Source organism: Erythrolamprus reginae, chromosome 5, assembly GCF_031021105.1.
Source record: "Erythrolamprus reginae isolate rEryReg1 chromosome 5, rEryReg1.hap1, whole genome shotgun sequence".
NCBI lineage: Eukaryota > Metazoa > Chordata > Lepidosauria > Squamata > Dipsadidae > Erythrolamprus > Erythrolamprus reginae.
Genome location: NC_091954.1, coordinates 53,175,960 through 53,191,489, shown reverse-complemented (window position 1 = coordinate 53,191,489; position 15,530 = coordinate 53,175,960). Strand labels below are relative to the sequence as shown.

The 15,530-nt window shown below is 34.5% G+C and overlaps 1 protein-coding gene across 6 annotated transcripts in view; it reads right to left on the bottom strand.

Annotated features, from left to right (window-relative positions):
- The window catches only part of FAM204A (family with sequence similarity 204 member A), a 47,552-nt gene extending 32,369 nt beyond the window's left edge, over positions 1-15,183 (bottom strand). For 2 of the 6 annotated variants that reach the window (XM_070752624.1, XM_070752623.1), the window contains exons 1-6: positions 15,107-15,183; positions 8,003-8,248; positions 6,851-6,944; positions 5,640-5,673; positions 5,131-5,230; positions 3,912-4,001 (exon numbers count right to left, since the gene is read on the bottom strand). In XM_070752624.1, the coding sequence (XP_070608725.1) occupies positions 3,912-4,001; positions 5,131-5,230; positions 5,640-5,673; positions 6,851-6,944; positions 8,003-8,248 (564 nt within the window). In that variant the 5' untranslated portion in view covers positions 15,107-15,183. Of the gene's footprint in view, positions 1-3,911; positions 4,002-5,130; positions 5,231-5,639; positions 5,674-6,850; positions 6,945-8,002; positions 8,249-11,440; positions 11,615-15,106 lie in introns of those variants that run through there. The other 4 variants (XM_070752622.1, XM_070752621.1, XM_070752625.1 and 1 more) reach the window with 3 other exon arrangements.
- Positions 15,184-15,530: the final 347 nt, after the last annotated feature.

Below are 15,530 nucleotides of genomic sequence, written 5' to 3'. Positions count from 1 at the left end.
GATACATCAAGTTCCTCCCAACAACTCAAGTTGTGTAATGTAGTACTGGATATATGTGTAGATCTCTGCAATGTGGTATTTTGTAATTGGCAGATGGATATTTTGTCAATGTGCTGATCTTCTGAGTGTTGTGAAAGATCTTTTAGTGTGGTACCCAGTCTCCTGATAATCACTGGGATCGCCACAGATTTATTTAATTTTTATCTTGTATTCATTCATTCGCCAGGCATGGGGGAATTGAGATATCCCCAAGGTTTATATAGTTTATGTATGGTATGATTGTGTTGTGTGGTTTTAATGATGGGTTTTAGTTGTTTTTAAATATTAAGATTTGTTATATTGTTATTATTGTTGCTTGGTTGGTCGTTCATTCGGACTTCTATGCTGCCTCTCTCCGAAGACTCGGGCAGCTTACAACATATAAAGGTACAAAGTATAAAAACAAATTCAAACACAAATAATTATTACTTTATTACTCTAGTTATTATAAGTAATTCAAGGTTGCATATATTTGTAATACTCCTTCCTACTTCTATTTTACCTACAACAACAACCCTCTCATAGTTAATTCATGAGTAGTTTTCTAGGACACCACTTTAACAACACACCAAATGCCATAATATTATCATCATTTTGGTTAGCAGCACAGTGAATATGGCATTTTATCTACCCATGGAGTCATTTTAAGTCCTTCTCTGTGACAAGCAGACATTGTTTGATGGTGTTAAAAATACTGTCATAATATCTAGGTTGTTTCATATAAAGCTACCTTTTCCAATGAGCAACAGACTAATGGTGATTTTGTCAATAAGGACTCTGCTGGATACCAATGATGTTTCAGTGGTGCTCCAGAGTTTTTGTAATTGTACCCAAAGTGCCTATTACTGTTACCTTTGTTTTCTTTTGCCATAATTTTAATTTTTGTCTTCTATTCTTGCTATAAGATGTCCACTTTATGGACTTTTTTATTTTTCTTATTGAAAATTGTAAAGTTTGGGATATTATGTGGCAAGTCTGTTTGAATTCTAAAGTCCCAGAATGCTTGTGCTTATTCATTTTCTATTACTTCTGTCACTCCCACAAGTTCTGAATTGTGGGCAGATGGTACTTTTTAAAAATATTAATAACAGATCACTATTTTTTTGTGTTCATTCTTTGTATTGTTGTGACAGGTACACAACTTTTCTCCAAGTCATCCATAGCTGCTGGCCTTGTTCGACAACCTGTAGTTCATTTGTCCCCAGATATCCAGGAACATCCAGCAGAGTCTTTATTGACTCAACTGACAACTGATCTGGTATAAATTGTTTCTCACCATATTGCTTATGGAAGAGACATTCTTTGTTTGGCTCCTCTAATGAGACCTGTCCAATATAACTGAATCTCTATCTCTCATCTTCTTCAGAATACAAATGCCCCACAACCACCTCAAGGTATTGCCTATTGAAGGTTAATATTCACAATAGTGTGAAGTAATAGCTACTGTTGGCTTTCAGACGTTTCACGTTCTTTCCAAAAACCTAGGATGCCATAATGTATTGGAACAGGATATGAGCAGATCCAAGCATCTTGAAATTGATAGATGGAAATTTTGTCAATGGGTAGATTTTCTAAGATTTATGAGTATGGCACCCACTGTACTGATAAACATGGCCAATTTAGCATTATAGTCATTTAATTTCAGATCTTGATATCTTGAAACCAATTTTTAGATGTTTTCCCAAATCTTTTGTCTTCTATTCTATTATCCCCTGGAATTGTCAACACAATTTTGAACCATATCTATATTTGGTATGTTACCCCTATGACAATCATTAAGTGTTATACCACATGATTCTTGACAAATGTATCTTTTTCTTTTATGTACACTGAGAGCATATGCACCAAGACAAATTCCTTGTGTGTCCAATTACACTTGGCCAATAAAGAATTCTATTCTATTCTATTCTATTCTATTCTATTATGACATTACTTGAAGGGATTATATATTAACATTGTTAAAAGGGAAGAAATATAAGGTTTGTCTATTTGATCAAAGTTAAACCAGACATTATTATTTCTTAATAGACTTTTATTGACCAGATTGAATGACAAGGTTTTAAGAATATGCCTATTGATAACCAATTGAATATTGAATAAAGTAATTGTTTCTATATTTTAAATGTTGTTTAAATTGTTTGTGCTAATTGAGATGAGGGAAGTTACTTTTCATTTCTTTTTTGTTATAGTCCTTTTTTCTTTTCTCTTTCATTTTTTTACACTTTTTACTTTTTCTTTCTACTTTATTTTTTGTAGTTTGTATTAGCTTTTTATAGTACATGATAAAATTATTTGAAAAATATATATTAAAAGTACTACTGACCATGAAGACAGGTAAACTAGCAAAGATTGTTATACAGTAGGTTCCCCAAAAGCCTTTGAAGAAAGTATTCATCAAATAGTTGACCATTACAATATCTCAAAATCTTACAAAGATATCCAAAATGTACCACACATATAACAGTAATTTAGTAAAACACATGTTTTTACACAGAATATCCTAAACTAGTTTATCACTATTCTTCTTAGGAAGAATTAAAATAAAATATTTCTCATAATTCCTGACAGCCCAGAAAAAAGTGCACACGTTAAAGAAATGTACTCCAAACTCTTCTGAATATTCATTTCTATATTCCAACACTATTATATCAAAATAATAATAATAATAATAATAATAATAATAATAATAATAATAATAATAGTCCAAAGAGGATTGTCAGGTGTATTAAAATGTAAATGCATTGAGTATAGCATAAATAAAATAAAGTTACTCATGTTTCAATCTGCTGTTTCTATTCGGATTATGTATATTATTTACAATTTCTTCAATTCCCAGGCAATCTGATTCCATAAAAATTGGTTCTCACTGTGACATAATGATAGTATACTGACAGCTGTATTTTGGCATTGCTTAGTTCTTCAGGGCATGTTTCATAGCTTCTCTTAGCCATTTCTTTATTTTTGGCCTCATTTCCCCTTTAAATACTCATGCTGCTCTATCTGTTTCATAGGCTTATAAATGTTATACATCAAAATTAGTTTCACTTTATTATGGAAGGAAACATTTTAAAGCATTCTGGAATCCATGCCTCAAAGCAAAGGCTTTATCAGCAGGTTGCTGTTACTGCTTTTTGAGAAAGGAAAATATCAGTGATCAAAATTGTACCTGATCTCTACAGAATACTTACCCACTAAACATTCATTCATCAAATTCAAAAGAAAACTATATCAAGAAATGTATATGTTTATTTTAAGTTGAAAATACATAAAAGCATTAGTGATATAGTTTCTTGTAGTCATCTTTATCACCTAAAATTATGAAATTAAAATAGAATAGAAATCTGCAAACAATCTTACCAAATATTCTAGCCATAGATTACATTTCTGGAAATTCGGAATTTCAAAGATAGTAAGGAAACATTCTTGTTAAATGACTGCATCTCAAATAGGAGATTGACAACCTTGTTTTAGAGTTCTCAGTAGAGAACAATAACTGTACTTGCTGTCTATTGATCCCATTCATAAAAGAAAATAATAAATGTGTCTTAAATGTTAATATTGAAGCATATTCAAATCTTGTATGAAGTAGTTGTCTACAGGAAGATCAGAAGAGCAACTTGGCCATTTGGCTTTTAGATCTATTGGATCCAAGTATCCATTTAAAAGTTGTCTCTGGCACAATTTATTTATTCCAGGCTAATGCACCACAAATTGCAATAGAAGCAATTAAGAAATAGAATATAGCTACAGGATTTCCCAAATAAATCCCACAATTCCCAAACAATATTAATGTAAAAACTGTTTCATAAAACAATGCAAATTATATCTAATATTTATTACCATATTGAAAGCATAACAAAATTGTAACTTACCTCTCGAGTAGCTAATTTATCACTTAATTCCTCAGCTTGGGCAATATTACCTTCAGCTACACATTTGTCTATATTGATTTCAAGACCAGACTAGAAAACATACAAAGAGAGAGAGAAAAATGAATGGTCCTTCTAAGAATACTAACTGAACATTATAAAAATGTACTAAAAACATCAATTCAATTCCATTCTATCAATTCCAAAATAATATGAAATTCGCACCTGTAACTTTCATACAGCAAATCACATGTGAAAGATTAAGAAAGAAAAATAAAAAAGAAGGAAGGAAGGAAGGAAGGAAGGAAGGAAGGAAGGAAGGAAGGAAGGAAAGAAAGAAAGAAAGAAAGAAAGAAAGAAAGAAAGAAAGAAAGAAAGAAAGAAAGAAAGAAAGAAATGATTGAACTGGTCTCAAACTCTGCTAACTTCCAAGAGAAATCTATTAGTTTTCTTGTTAAAAAAAATAACAACCCTGAAGTAGCTTGCAATTGTGATATTGTTTTTGTGATATTGTTGCCAACTTTAGAGCTTACTGAGTAGTCCTGGAATGTCTTCCATCCATGATGGAAGCAGATGGGTTTTAATTTCTAACTTGAATAGCCTGCCCTGTTGATAGTTACAAAACTGTTGTATAAAAACAAACTTTTGTATTATTTTCACTTTACCTTTTGAATAAATTCAGCATTTAAAAATGTCAACAAGTTTAAGCTTCTCTCAACAATATTTCAATGTTTTTCCAATTGATCTGTGAAAATGAAAGCTTTAAATGAATATATCGACGTCTATCACTGTCCATGGAACAGCAGAAGATTGTACACTCATTCTTAGTCCAAAACAAGAGCACAAGATCAATCTGGTCAAAGATAAGGACCTTATATCCCCCATTCTTGCTTTACTTTGGCCACACAAATCAGCACATGAGTAATGGATTCTGCCTATCTGTGTGTAGGCATGCATAGGTATAATGTTCTACATTACTTTCTTTATACATTGGTCCTTTTTATATAGTTTGCTGTTCATTTTAATGTTTTAATTCTTAATGCCTAAGTTTTTACTATACATTGAATCTTCTATTTTTTAATTCTGATATTGTAAGTTGTGGGCAACGTATACATTTAATAAATAATATATTCACTGCACTCATATGTAAGTGCAGAGAAATGAATTGCAAATGGAATGCAAGCTTAAAATCAATTTTTTTTAAAAAAAATCTAGCAATCACCTTTTGAGTAGTTTCCTTGCTTTCCAGTGGTTTAAACCTATCATTGATTCCAAAATATTGAGTGAGCTCTTTGAAGTGTTTATCTTTTACAGACTCTTGGCTACAAAGAAAGGCAAAAAGAATAATAGTTGGACAAGATCCTATCGCAAGAAAATAGTCACATATATAAATATGAAACATTTATAATATGAAACATTAAAATTAATAATTTTATTGCTGGCTTATGTGAAGAAAATGTATTTTATATAAACTATTTTCTTCTATTTTGGGACTAATACAATTTTATTTACATTTGTATATTTAATATAAAAAAATATACCTAGTTTATGAAAATAAAACCTTTCATATCTATTATTTAACAGTTAAAAATATTTTTTTCAAGTAATCAAGTGATCGTGAAAGGATCACTTTTGTACAAAAATCCATTGCCAAATCACTCAAATAGAGGAGCTGAACATTTAAACCATGTAAAAATAAATTTTAAATAATCATGTCATAGTTTCAAATACCTTTCCGTTATATCTTCACCGCTTTTCATTTTACCTAAAAAAAAAAATCAAACTCTAAAATTTAGTATGAAAAATTCCTCATAAACTAATACAAGTGTTTTAGGAGTTAATTCTGATTCAGTAATGAACATGATGAAATCAGTGATGTTTGAAATATAATTAACAATGAAAAACCAAAATTTAAAATGAAATCCTAGCTTAGACACAGTCTACTTCCACAGCACTAAACACAAATATGTACTGATACCTAAATTTAGAGGGAATTAATGCTTATACTGTATGTAGATATTAAGCTAATGGTGGAAGGACCACATTTAGCTATAATAGAAATCTGAGAAATACGCTTTACAGTATTCCTCGCATGGCTAAAGATTTCAAGGCAGTGATGGAATGATACAGAGGTAAGTTTTTCCCATTTTGAATGTTGGTACTGAATGACAGAATCCATTTCATTATACACTGCCTTTGTACCTACAGCCAAATATTTTGTAGAAAAGTTATTTCTGGCGCTTTACTTAACCAAGCCTTTGCCTTGTAAAAGACCCAGTCAAAAAAAATACTTCACAACTGGAGAAAGGTGAGTAAAGCATGAGATAAATGCTTTAAAGTGCTTTATCATGGAACATGTCATTAACTGCTAACAATATATATTTTCAGTCACAATCACTTGCTTCGTTTCTGTTATAAGCATGATGTGGATATTACCAAAGGTAGTAAAAGTCAAAAAGGTCAAAATTTAGAAAATTGCAGTGTAGACATTGACACTTGTTCTTTCAGCATACTTCCACAATAGAAGTGTACTGTGATATTCATAAGATATTCACCAATAATACCATATGCAAAAATTATTACAAAAATGAACAAAAAATAAATAAACCTAATTCATGCTGTGAATATTTTCTGTGATGACTGACTTCTCTAGTCTTATCAAAAAGACTTTAGAAAAAGTTTTCATACATTCTGTCATGATTTGTTCTACTGCAAGTAGGTTGTGATTTAGAAAAAATGCTAAAGTTTCTCTGAGTACCTGGAATTAGGTAAACATTTATATGGACTAGACTACATTAAATGTTTTTTTTCCTACTAGAAAACAACCAAATAACATTCAATCTGTAAGATGATTATAAAATTACTCAATTCTAACACCAAATTATTTGGAACTTTATTGTAGTGTTTCCTACATACGGTATTAGCAACTGGAAACAAACCACCTTTTTGAGAACGTTTTCTCTTTCGTCGCTTATCTCTTTGACATTTTTCTTGATTTTTCATGTCAAGGTTTTTCTTTTTCAGAGTCTGAAATTTCTGTTGAAAGAGAAAATTGGTTGTTTTTTTCTTTTGTTTCATTACTATAAATTGGATAGCATAAAATTATTTTAACTGATCCACAATACCAAAAGTACAATATTCATAACAAAACAATCAATGAAGATGACTACAATATATAGCTCTCATATATTCAAGGATTATCTTGATGATACTTTTTTATGAAGGAACATTCTTTAGACATTGACTTTGGAATTCTGAATAAAAGCTAAGATCCATAAAGTTTAATACAGTATAAGCAAGTATAGCCAATGGAATTCTATTTTCTCCTTTAAAAAGCATAACATCACTGAGCAGTATGATTTTTCAGTGTGATTCCCACACATGGGAATGTGAATGCAGCAATATGTATAATTAAGACAGCTACATCTGCTTTGATAGTTATGAACCTTATTGAATACACCATAAAACCTGCCACTTTTGAACTTTTTTCTATGTGTAATTAGTGTCTTTCACACTATCCTAAGAAGCTGAGCTTCTGAAGTTAACATAGCTCTAAAACAGCTACATCTCTTTCAAATTCATGTGGAAGCAAAAAAATGGAATGTTTTAATGAATAGGAGAGATGCTACCCTGATGATATCTGAAGCATTTCTTCAAAATCGTTCTTAAAATATACAAGCCACAACAAACAAGTGTGAAATAAATTAAATGAAACTAGTAATCATGCATGTGCAAGTTAAGAATTCCATAACATTACTAGAGATACTCACACAGCAATAAAAAACAAACTCTATTTTGAAAACCTTTTAAAAAAAGATTTAAAAAATACTCCAGTATATAAGCAGTAAAGTGCCTACATGTTTGGTCAAAGGGGATTCATCACAACTTATTCCAATCTTACTTTAAGACAGTTTTGTCAAACAATGTTATTAAAATATTTCTTCTCTATAATTGAAAAGCTTAAAAAGATTATATTTCATTCAAAATATATTTATTTATTCTTGCTACAAGGATTATCTCCACAGATATCACAACAGGAATAAATAACATAATATTTCAGTTTCAATTAAATATAGAGTTATAAACAAACCTACATTCCACATATCTAATGGAATTCCAGGCAGGCATGCTGGACATTCTTGTTCTTCTGCAGAAGGAAGTTGGTTTTCAGCCATATTTTTTTCCTCATGATCGCAAGTCTGTTTGTCTACGAATTTCTTTTCTTCTTGTTTTTCATTTAAGATACCGGTACTCTCAGGAAGATACACAGTTTCTTCATCATCTGAACTTGTGGCAACATCAGTTTCATTCACACCAGGAGGTAATAGACCACTCCACATCTATACAAATGAAAAGATCAAATACTCACTACCATCATGAAGGAATCTGCAGCAAAATTATTAAAAATATCTTTAGGGCATCTTTAAAATGAGAGCAAGAAAATTTGCACTGTAGTCCTCATTTTTGAGTCATTATTGGAAAATAGTATTTTGTTCCTTATTGGAAATTGAATATGAGAATAAATTATCTATATAAGGATTGAGAAAAATACAGAATTATAAAAATAACAGTGCTTCATTTAAATAGCTGAAACAGACATTAAAATTAATATCCAATAACAGTCCATATAATTTATTTTTAAAACTATCAAATAAATTATGTGATAATATTACATAAGTATTTGTTTGTACTTTTGTTTTAGCAGCTAGCTAGAACAACAGATATTTTAAATCATATTATACATTTTTTTTAAAAGAGGTAGAAGAAAGTGCAAACTCATATGCATTTTAAATCATTTATGTACAGCATATTGTCTATTAAATAATCTTGTTAAATAATCATACAGTGCAATACAAAATTTATCCAAGCTCAACCTTATGAATTAATTATTACACTACAATTAATATATATATATATATATATATATATATATATATATATATATATATATATATATATATATATAATAAAAGTAAGAAATAAGAAAAGGCAACATGGCTTATATATTTAAAATAAAAAGTAACTGAGAAGAGAAATTAATTAAATGCTAAATATTGGCTGATATTTTCAGAAGTCTTTAACAGTTCCATGGAAGATGACTAATATCCAATTCAATAGCACTACAGTAGTCCCTCACCTATCGCTGGTGTTACGTTTCAGACTTGGCCGCGATAGGTGAAATCCGCGATGGGGAATTTATCGACTGATAGTACTTATTTAAGTATTTATATTGTAATTGTTTGGTAAGTTTTCATTGTTTTAAGTGTTTATAAATCCTTCCCACACAGTATTTATTTTAGATACAGTATTTAAATACAGTATTTACAATTTTAGATTTTTTTTTTTTTAAAACCTGCCAATCGAGTTCGGCGGGCTGTTTAAATCTGCCGATCGACTTCCTCAGAAACCCGCGATGAAGTGAAGCCGCAGTAGGTGAAGCGCGGTATAGCTAGGGACTACTGTACTATTAATAAAGTAGAATTCATGAAGCCTATCACCTATTTCCAAAAGGAGAAAATTCTTAAGTTATGAAAAATGAAATGTTATTTTGTTTCCAAAATGTACTGTAAAACACTTGGCATACTACAGAAATGTTGTATACATAAATAAGTTTTAAGTTTAGCTATTGTCTTTACATTTATAAAGTTGGAAATTGCATATTTTCCCTAAATGGATTTATGATTGACCAATTTTTCAAACAAAACATATACTGTAGCTGCTCTAGATGTTCCTCTTCAATTTATGTGTACATGTGCGGTACAAAAAATATGGAAGATGACAAAAAATACAGAACGGAAAATGTCATCTCAATACCTTGTACTGTTCCATGAACATAGAAAGCTATTTAAGACTCAGTCTGTTTCAGTTATAATTCTGAATGGTATTGCAGCCTGAAAAATATCTATGTCTATCCTTGTCCAAAGCTCTAATTCACATGCACAGAATATAGCCAGGTAGGCCTCTATCAAGCTTCAGCAGATGTTCCAGTTGTTGTTGTTGTTGTTGTTATTATTATTATTATTATTATTATTATTTAGATTTGTATGCCGCCCCTCTCCGCAGGCTCGGGGCGGCTCACAGCAAAATAAAACAATTCATCACAAATCTAAATTGTAGTTTAAAATATTTAAAAACCCCATTTGCTAAACAAGCATACATACAAACATACCATTCATAAATTGTATATGCCTGGGGGAGATGTCTCAGTTCCCCCATGCCTGACGACAAAGGTGGGTTTTAAGGAGCTTTCGGAAGGCAAGGAGAGTAGGGGCAGTTCTAATCTCCGGGGGGAGTTGGTTCCAGAGGGCCGGGGCCGCCACAGAGAAGGCTCTTCCCCTGGGGCCCGCCAACCGACATTGTTTAGTTGACGGGACCTGGAGAAGGCCCACTCTGTGGGACCTAATCGGTCGCTGGGATTCGTGCGGCAGAAGGCGGTCTCGGAGATATTCTGGTCCAATGCCATGAAGGGCTTTAAAGGTCATAACCAACAATTTGAATTGTGACCGGAAATTGATCGGCAACCAATGCAGACTGCGGAGTGTTGGTGAAACATGGGCATACCTAGGTAAGCCCATGACTGCTCTCGCAGCTGCATTCTGCACGATCTGGAGTTTCCGAACACTTTTCAAAGGTAGCCCCATGTAGAGAGCATTACAGTAGTCGAACCTCGAGGTGATGAGGGCATGAGTGACTGTGAGTAGTGAGTCCCGGCCCAAATAGGGTCGCAACTGGTGCACCAGGCAAACCTGGGCAAACACCCCCCTCGCCACAGCTGAAAGATGGTTCTCTAATGTGAGCTGTGGATCGAGGAGGATGCCCAAGTTGCGGACCCTCTCCGAGGGGGTCAATAATTCCCCCCCCAGGGTAATGGAAGGACAGATGGAATTGTCCTTGGGAGGCAAAACCCACAGCCACTCCGTCTTATCCGGGTTGAGTTTGAGTCTGTTGACACCCATCCAGGCCCCAACAGCCTCCAGACACCGGCACATCACTTCCACTGCTTTGTTGACTGGACATGGGGTGGAGATGTAAAGCTGGGTATCATCAGCATACTGGTGATACCTCACCCCATGCCCTTGGATGATCTCACCCAGCGGTTTCATGTAGATATTAAATAGCAGGGGGGAGAGGACCGACCCCTGAGGCACCCCACAAGGGAGACCTCGGAGTCGACCTCTGGCCCCCCACTAACACCGACTGCGACCGACCGGAGAGGTAGGAGGAGAACCACTGGAGAACAGTGCCTCCTACCCCCAACCCCTCCAGCCGGTGCAGAAGGATACCATGGTCGATGGTATCGAAAGCCGCTGAGAGGTCAAGAAGCACCAGGACAGAGGATAAACCCCTGTCCCGGGCCCGCCAGAGATCATCCATCAACGCGACCAAAGCAGTTTCCGTATCTTGATTGAGAGCCCAGTGACAGTAGCCATGCCTCACCACCACCAAGTTAGACTATTTCAAAGGGCACAATATAGCAAAACCTTTGAAAACTACTTAAAAACTGGTGCAAAATACTGATAAAAGATGACCACCTCGCTCGTGTTATACCAATACTGCAGAAATTGCATTGGTTACTGCTGGTTTGCAGGATTCAATAAATTCTGGCCAGGATTGAGGCCATTAAAGCTCAACTTGGCTTGGTACCTGAGTTCCATCAGGACCATTTTCTCCAGGAAAAACCATGCTATCCACTATTCATCTGTTATCTGTTGAAATTGAAGGGAGTACTTTTCAGTTATGGAACTCACTTATAAAATAGCATCTCTTTTTCAGACTACACTGGCACAGATTTTAACCCAAATTGTAAAATTAACAAAGACTAATTCTTTCTATATGGAATTGAATATTTAAGATTACCCTATGTTGATGGTGCTTAGAGATGGGGCATTATATTGTTTTAAATGATTTTTTGTAGGTGAATTATAAGTTATATTTTTATTGCCCTATTTTGTTAAATGAGCTGTTCAAATTGGTGCAATGTAAATTCAACAAATAAACAAATACCATATCCCATTCTCCTTTTCCTTTGAATCTACAACTTATTTTTACAGTGTTTTTCTGTTCTCTTATTTTTACATTTTGGTTTTCTTATTACTCTTTCAAAAAGAGAAGTTCAACTCAATATTTGTTACTTATAACAGGATCAAACAGCAACATTATAAACATTTATCTCCATTTGTTACATATTTTATTTTAGAAAACTCAAATTCTGGTAATATTTAATAACACAAGATTATTGTACAGTTTAGATAGCTGGTAGGTAGACTAGAAATCTCCAGATAAGAGGCTTGATAGTCACCTGTCAGGAATATTTTAGTGGATCCTGAATTGAACAGGCTGTAGTACTAGATGAGCTCTAAAATCATTTCCTATTTTTTCCAGAATATGAAACAACATATTAATTTTATTCTTGATGTTTACTACTTCTGAATGTTAGCGTTTCTCACATGTGTAGCATTACTAAGAATAAACTTAAACACAACTGATTTCTATTAAACTTGATAAATGTAAATAAAATTATGCATCGTTGAACCTTGATAGTCCCTATCTCTGAGTATACTTAGAAAAATGAAACAATACAAAACAATTTTTTAATATACAAATTTGTCCTTTTTGTTTTACTATCCACCACTTATTTGTATTATTGTTAAGAGTATACAACTCTGATAGGTACACAATTTCAAGATGTTTTCTAATCCTATAAATACACAGAATGAAAAAGGATATCTACGGATTACAATAGGTGATACAAGACATTATTCTATGAAGATTTCAGCAGCAAAGCAACACCTGAATATAAAGATGCCTATCATCCTTCACTCAGGGTTATCTTTTTTTCTCAAATCTCATTATAAGGGCGAACCTACCCAGAGGTATAAATCCAGCATTATTACACTTAGGTACAGAGCATGTGTAGGATCCTGTCTTTGGAGCAAACATGCTCATATGGGGTAAGTATAGCTAAAACCTCTTTTCCCCCATTAATCAATCAATCTGCAGCATTAATTTCATGGTATTACAATATTATAAGCCCATCTGAGGGAAGTAATCAGCAAGAGAGGGAGGAAAACACCTTAATGTTTTCAAAGCAGAAAAGTAAACATGTTTATCAGCATGCCTCTTTTATTCCTAGACCACTCTGTCATTCACTGCAACAGGTCTTGAGCCAAAATTATACAATAGCTATTATCCATTCTTCCATTACACATTTTGTTTATAAGTTATTTCTACTAGTGACCATTCTTACATACACATACACACATATATAATAGGCACAGAGAAAGATACACATGCACGCACACACACATATATATGATTGGAGTACTGTACTCATATCCAATGACCTAAGTCCCAGAGCCCACTGCAACAACATTGCCAAAAAGGCTTTAAGAGTTTTTAACCTAATCCTTCGCAGCTTCTTCTCTGGTAATTTTGAACTGCTAACAAGAGCTTAGAAAACATTTGTCAGACCAATCCTAGAATACAGCTCACCTGTATGGAACACACATTGCATATCTGACATCAACACAATTGAGAGAGTCCAGAAATATTTCACAAGAAGAGTCCTTCACTCCTCTTCCCGCAACAAAATACCTTACTCCACCAGACTTGAAATTCCTGGTTTAGACAACTTACAACTCCGTCGTCTCCGTTCTGACTTAATTATAGTTCATAAAATCATATAGCAAAATGTCCTACCTGTTAACGACTACTTCACCTTCAACCGCAACAACACACGAGCACTAAATCGATTTAAACTAAATGTCAACCGCTCCAAACTTGACTGCAAAAAATACGACTTCAGCAACAGAGTAATCCACGCCTGGAATGCACTACCTGATTCTGTGGTTTCTACTCCTAACCCCAAAACCTTTAACCTTAGACTATCTACGGTACAATTGATCTATCCTCCTTTCTAAGAGGTCTGTAGGGGGCGTGCATAAGCGCACCTTTGTGCCTACCGTCCCTGTCCTATTGTCTACATTTTATCATTACTTATCTAATGTTTTATATGTACAAATTATCACCCTATAATTGTTTAACAAATAAATAAATAAAATAAAATAAATTACACAACACACACAGACTCATTTGGTATATTGCAGCAAGCCTTATGGTGTGAAATGATTCAGCTACCTGGATTACACCTCCTTTTAGATTTAACCAATGCAGTTTATGGTTATCCCACTTTTTAAAATCCCTCACCAATTTCACCAGAAGAGCCCTCCACTCCTCTACTCTCAACAGAATATCCAATGCAGTGAGACTTACCTAAGCATAGCCCCTAAAATCATGTTACAACGTCCTTCCTGTAAACGACTACTTCAGCTTCAACCACAACACATGAGCACACAATAGATATAAACATAATGTAAACCACTTTAAACTCGACTTCAGGAAATAAGACCTTAGTAACCGAGTAGTTGATGCCTAGAATTAACTACCTGACTTTGTAGTATTATCACCTCACCCCCAAATCTTTACTCCACTGTTGACCTCTTCCGATTCTTAAGAGGTCAGTTAAGGGGCGTAGGTAAGTGCACCAGCGTGCCTTCCGTGCGCTGTTTCTTTTTTACTACCGTAGTATGATGTATATGAATATTATTATATCTTTGTATACCACCAACATGTACTTGACAAATAAATAAAGTTAACTACGCAAAATGTTCTGTAATCAGAGGGAGTGGGAGATGATGCCTCACCCATCCTATGTAGTTTACTTTTACACAAAAGCAGCAACAGAACCGTAGCCGCAACTAAACGCAATTCCCCTTCTCTCGCCCCCGCCCCCAGACTAACGTTGGCGGCTTTTGCTCGCATCCTCACCGATGGCCTTTGAATGGCCCCTAATACACCGACCAATCAATAAAAGCAACGGAAAACCAGGGTGAAAGTAAAGCGGGGAGGACGTAACTCGAGGAATCTCGTCACAAAGCACGTTTCAGGCTTGGGAAAGGAACGCCTATCAACCTCTAAGAAGCTTCTTTCAGAACAAGTCGGCGTCGCCCAGGCTCCTGTTTTCCCTTACTACACACCCGCATCTGCCACCCTAACGGCTTGGATCCAAAAAATCTGTGCAAAGCCGCCGCTTGCCTTAACCAAACCGTCCAGACAGTTTATTCTCCGGGCTCCCTAAAACCATAGAGTTGTCTCCCCCCCCCCTCCCCCAAACCGCTCAAATTCTCAGCCTGACTTACCGCCGGCTCTTGTTTACATTGCCGCCATCTTGGAACTTCCCCCACAGCCAGCCTTGACGGCACAAGCTCCGCCTCTCTGTCGACCCGTATTGGCCAGCCTTTAGGCGCGGGCGTCTCTATAGCAACGGGGCGTTCTTCGGGATTTTTTTCCCAGGCGAAAGGCTCCTATTGAAAATTTCCGAGTTTCGCGGTAACAAAGTTGAGAGGGAAATTCGGAGAGGCTAAGAAGGTTGAAACCTTTTTTGGCTGAATTGTTTTGAAAATATAATGAAAACGTGCATAAGTGCACCAGCGTGCCTTCGGTCCCCTGTCCTAATGTTTCTCTCTTACTAGTATCATGCATATAAACATTGTTATATCTTTGTATACAACCAATTCGTACTTGACTGACTGACTGACTGACTGACTAAATAAATAAATTTTA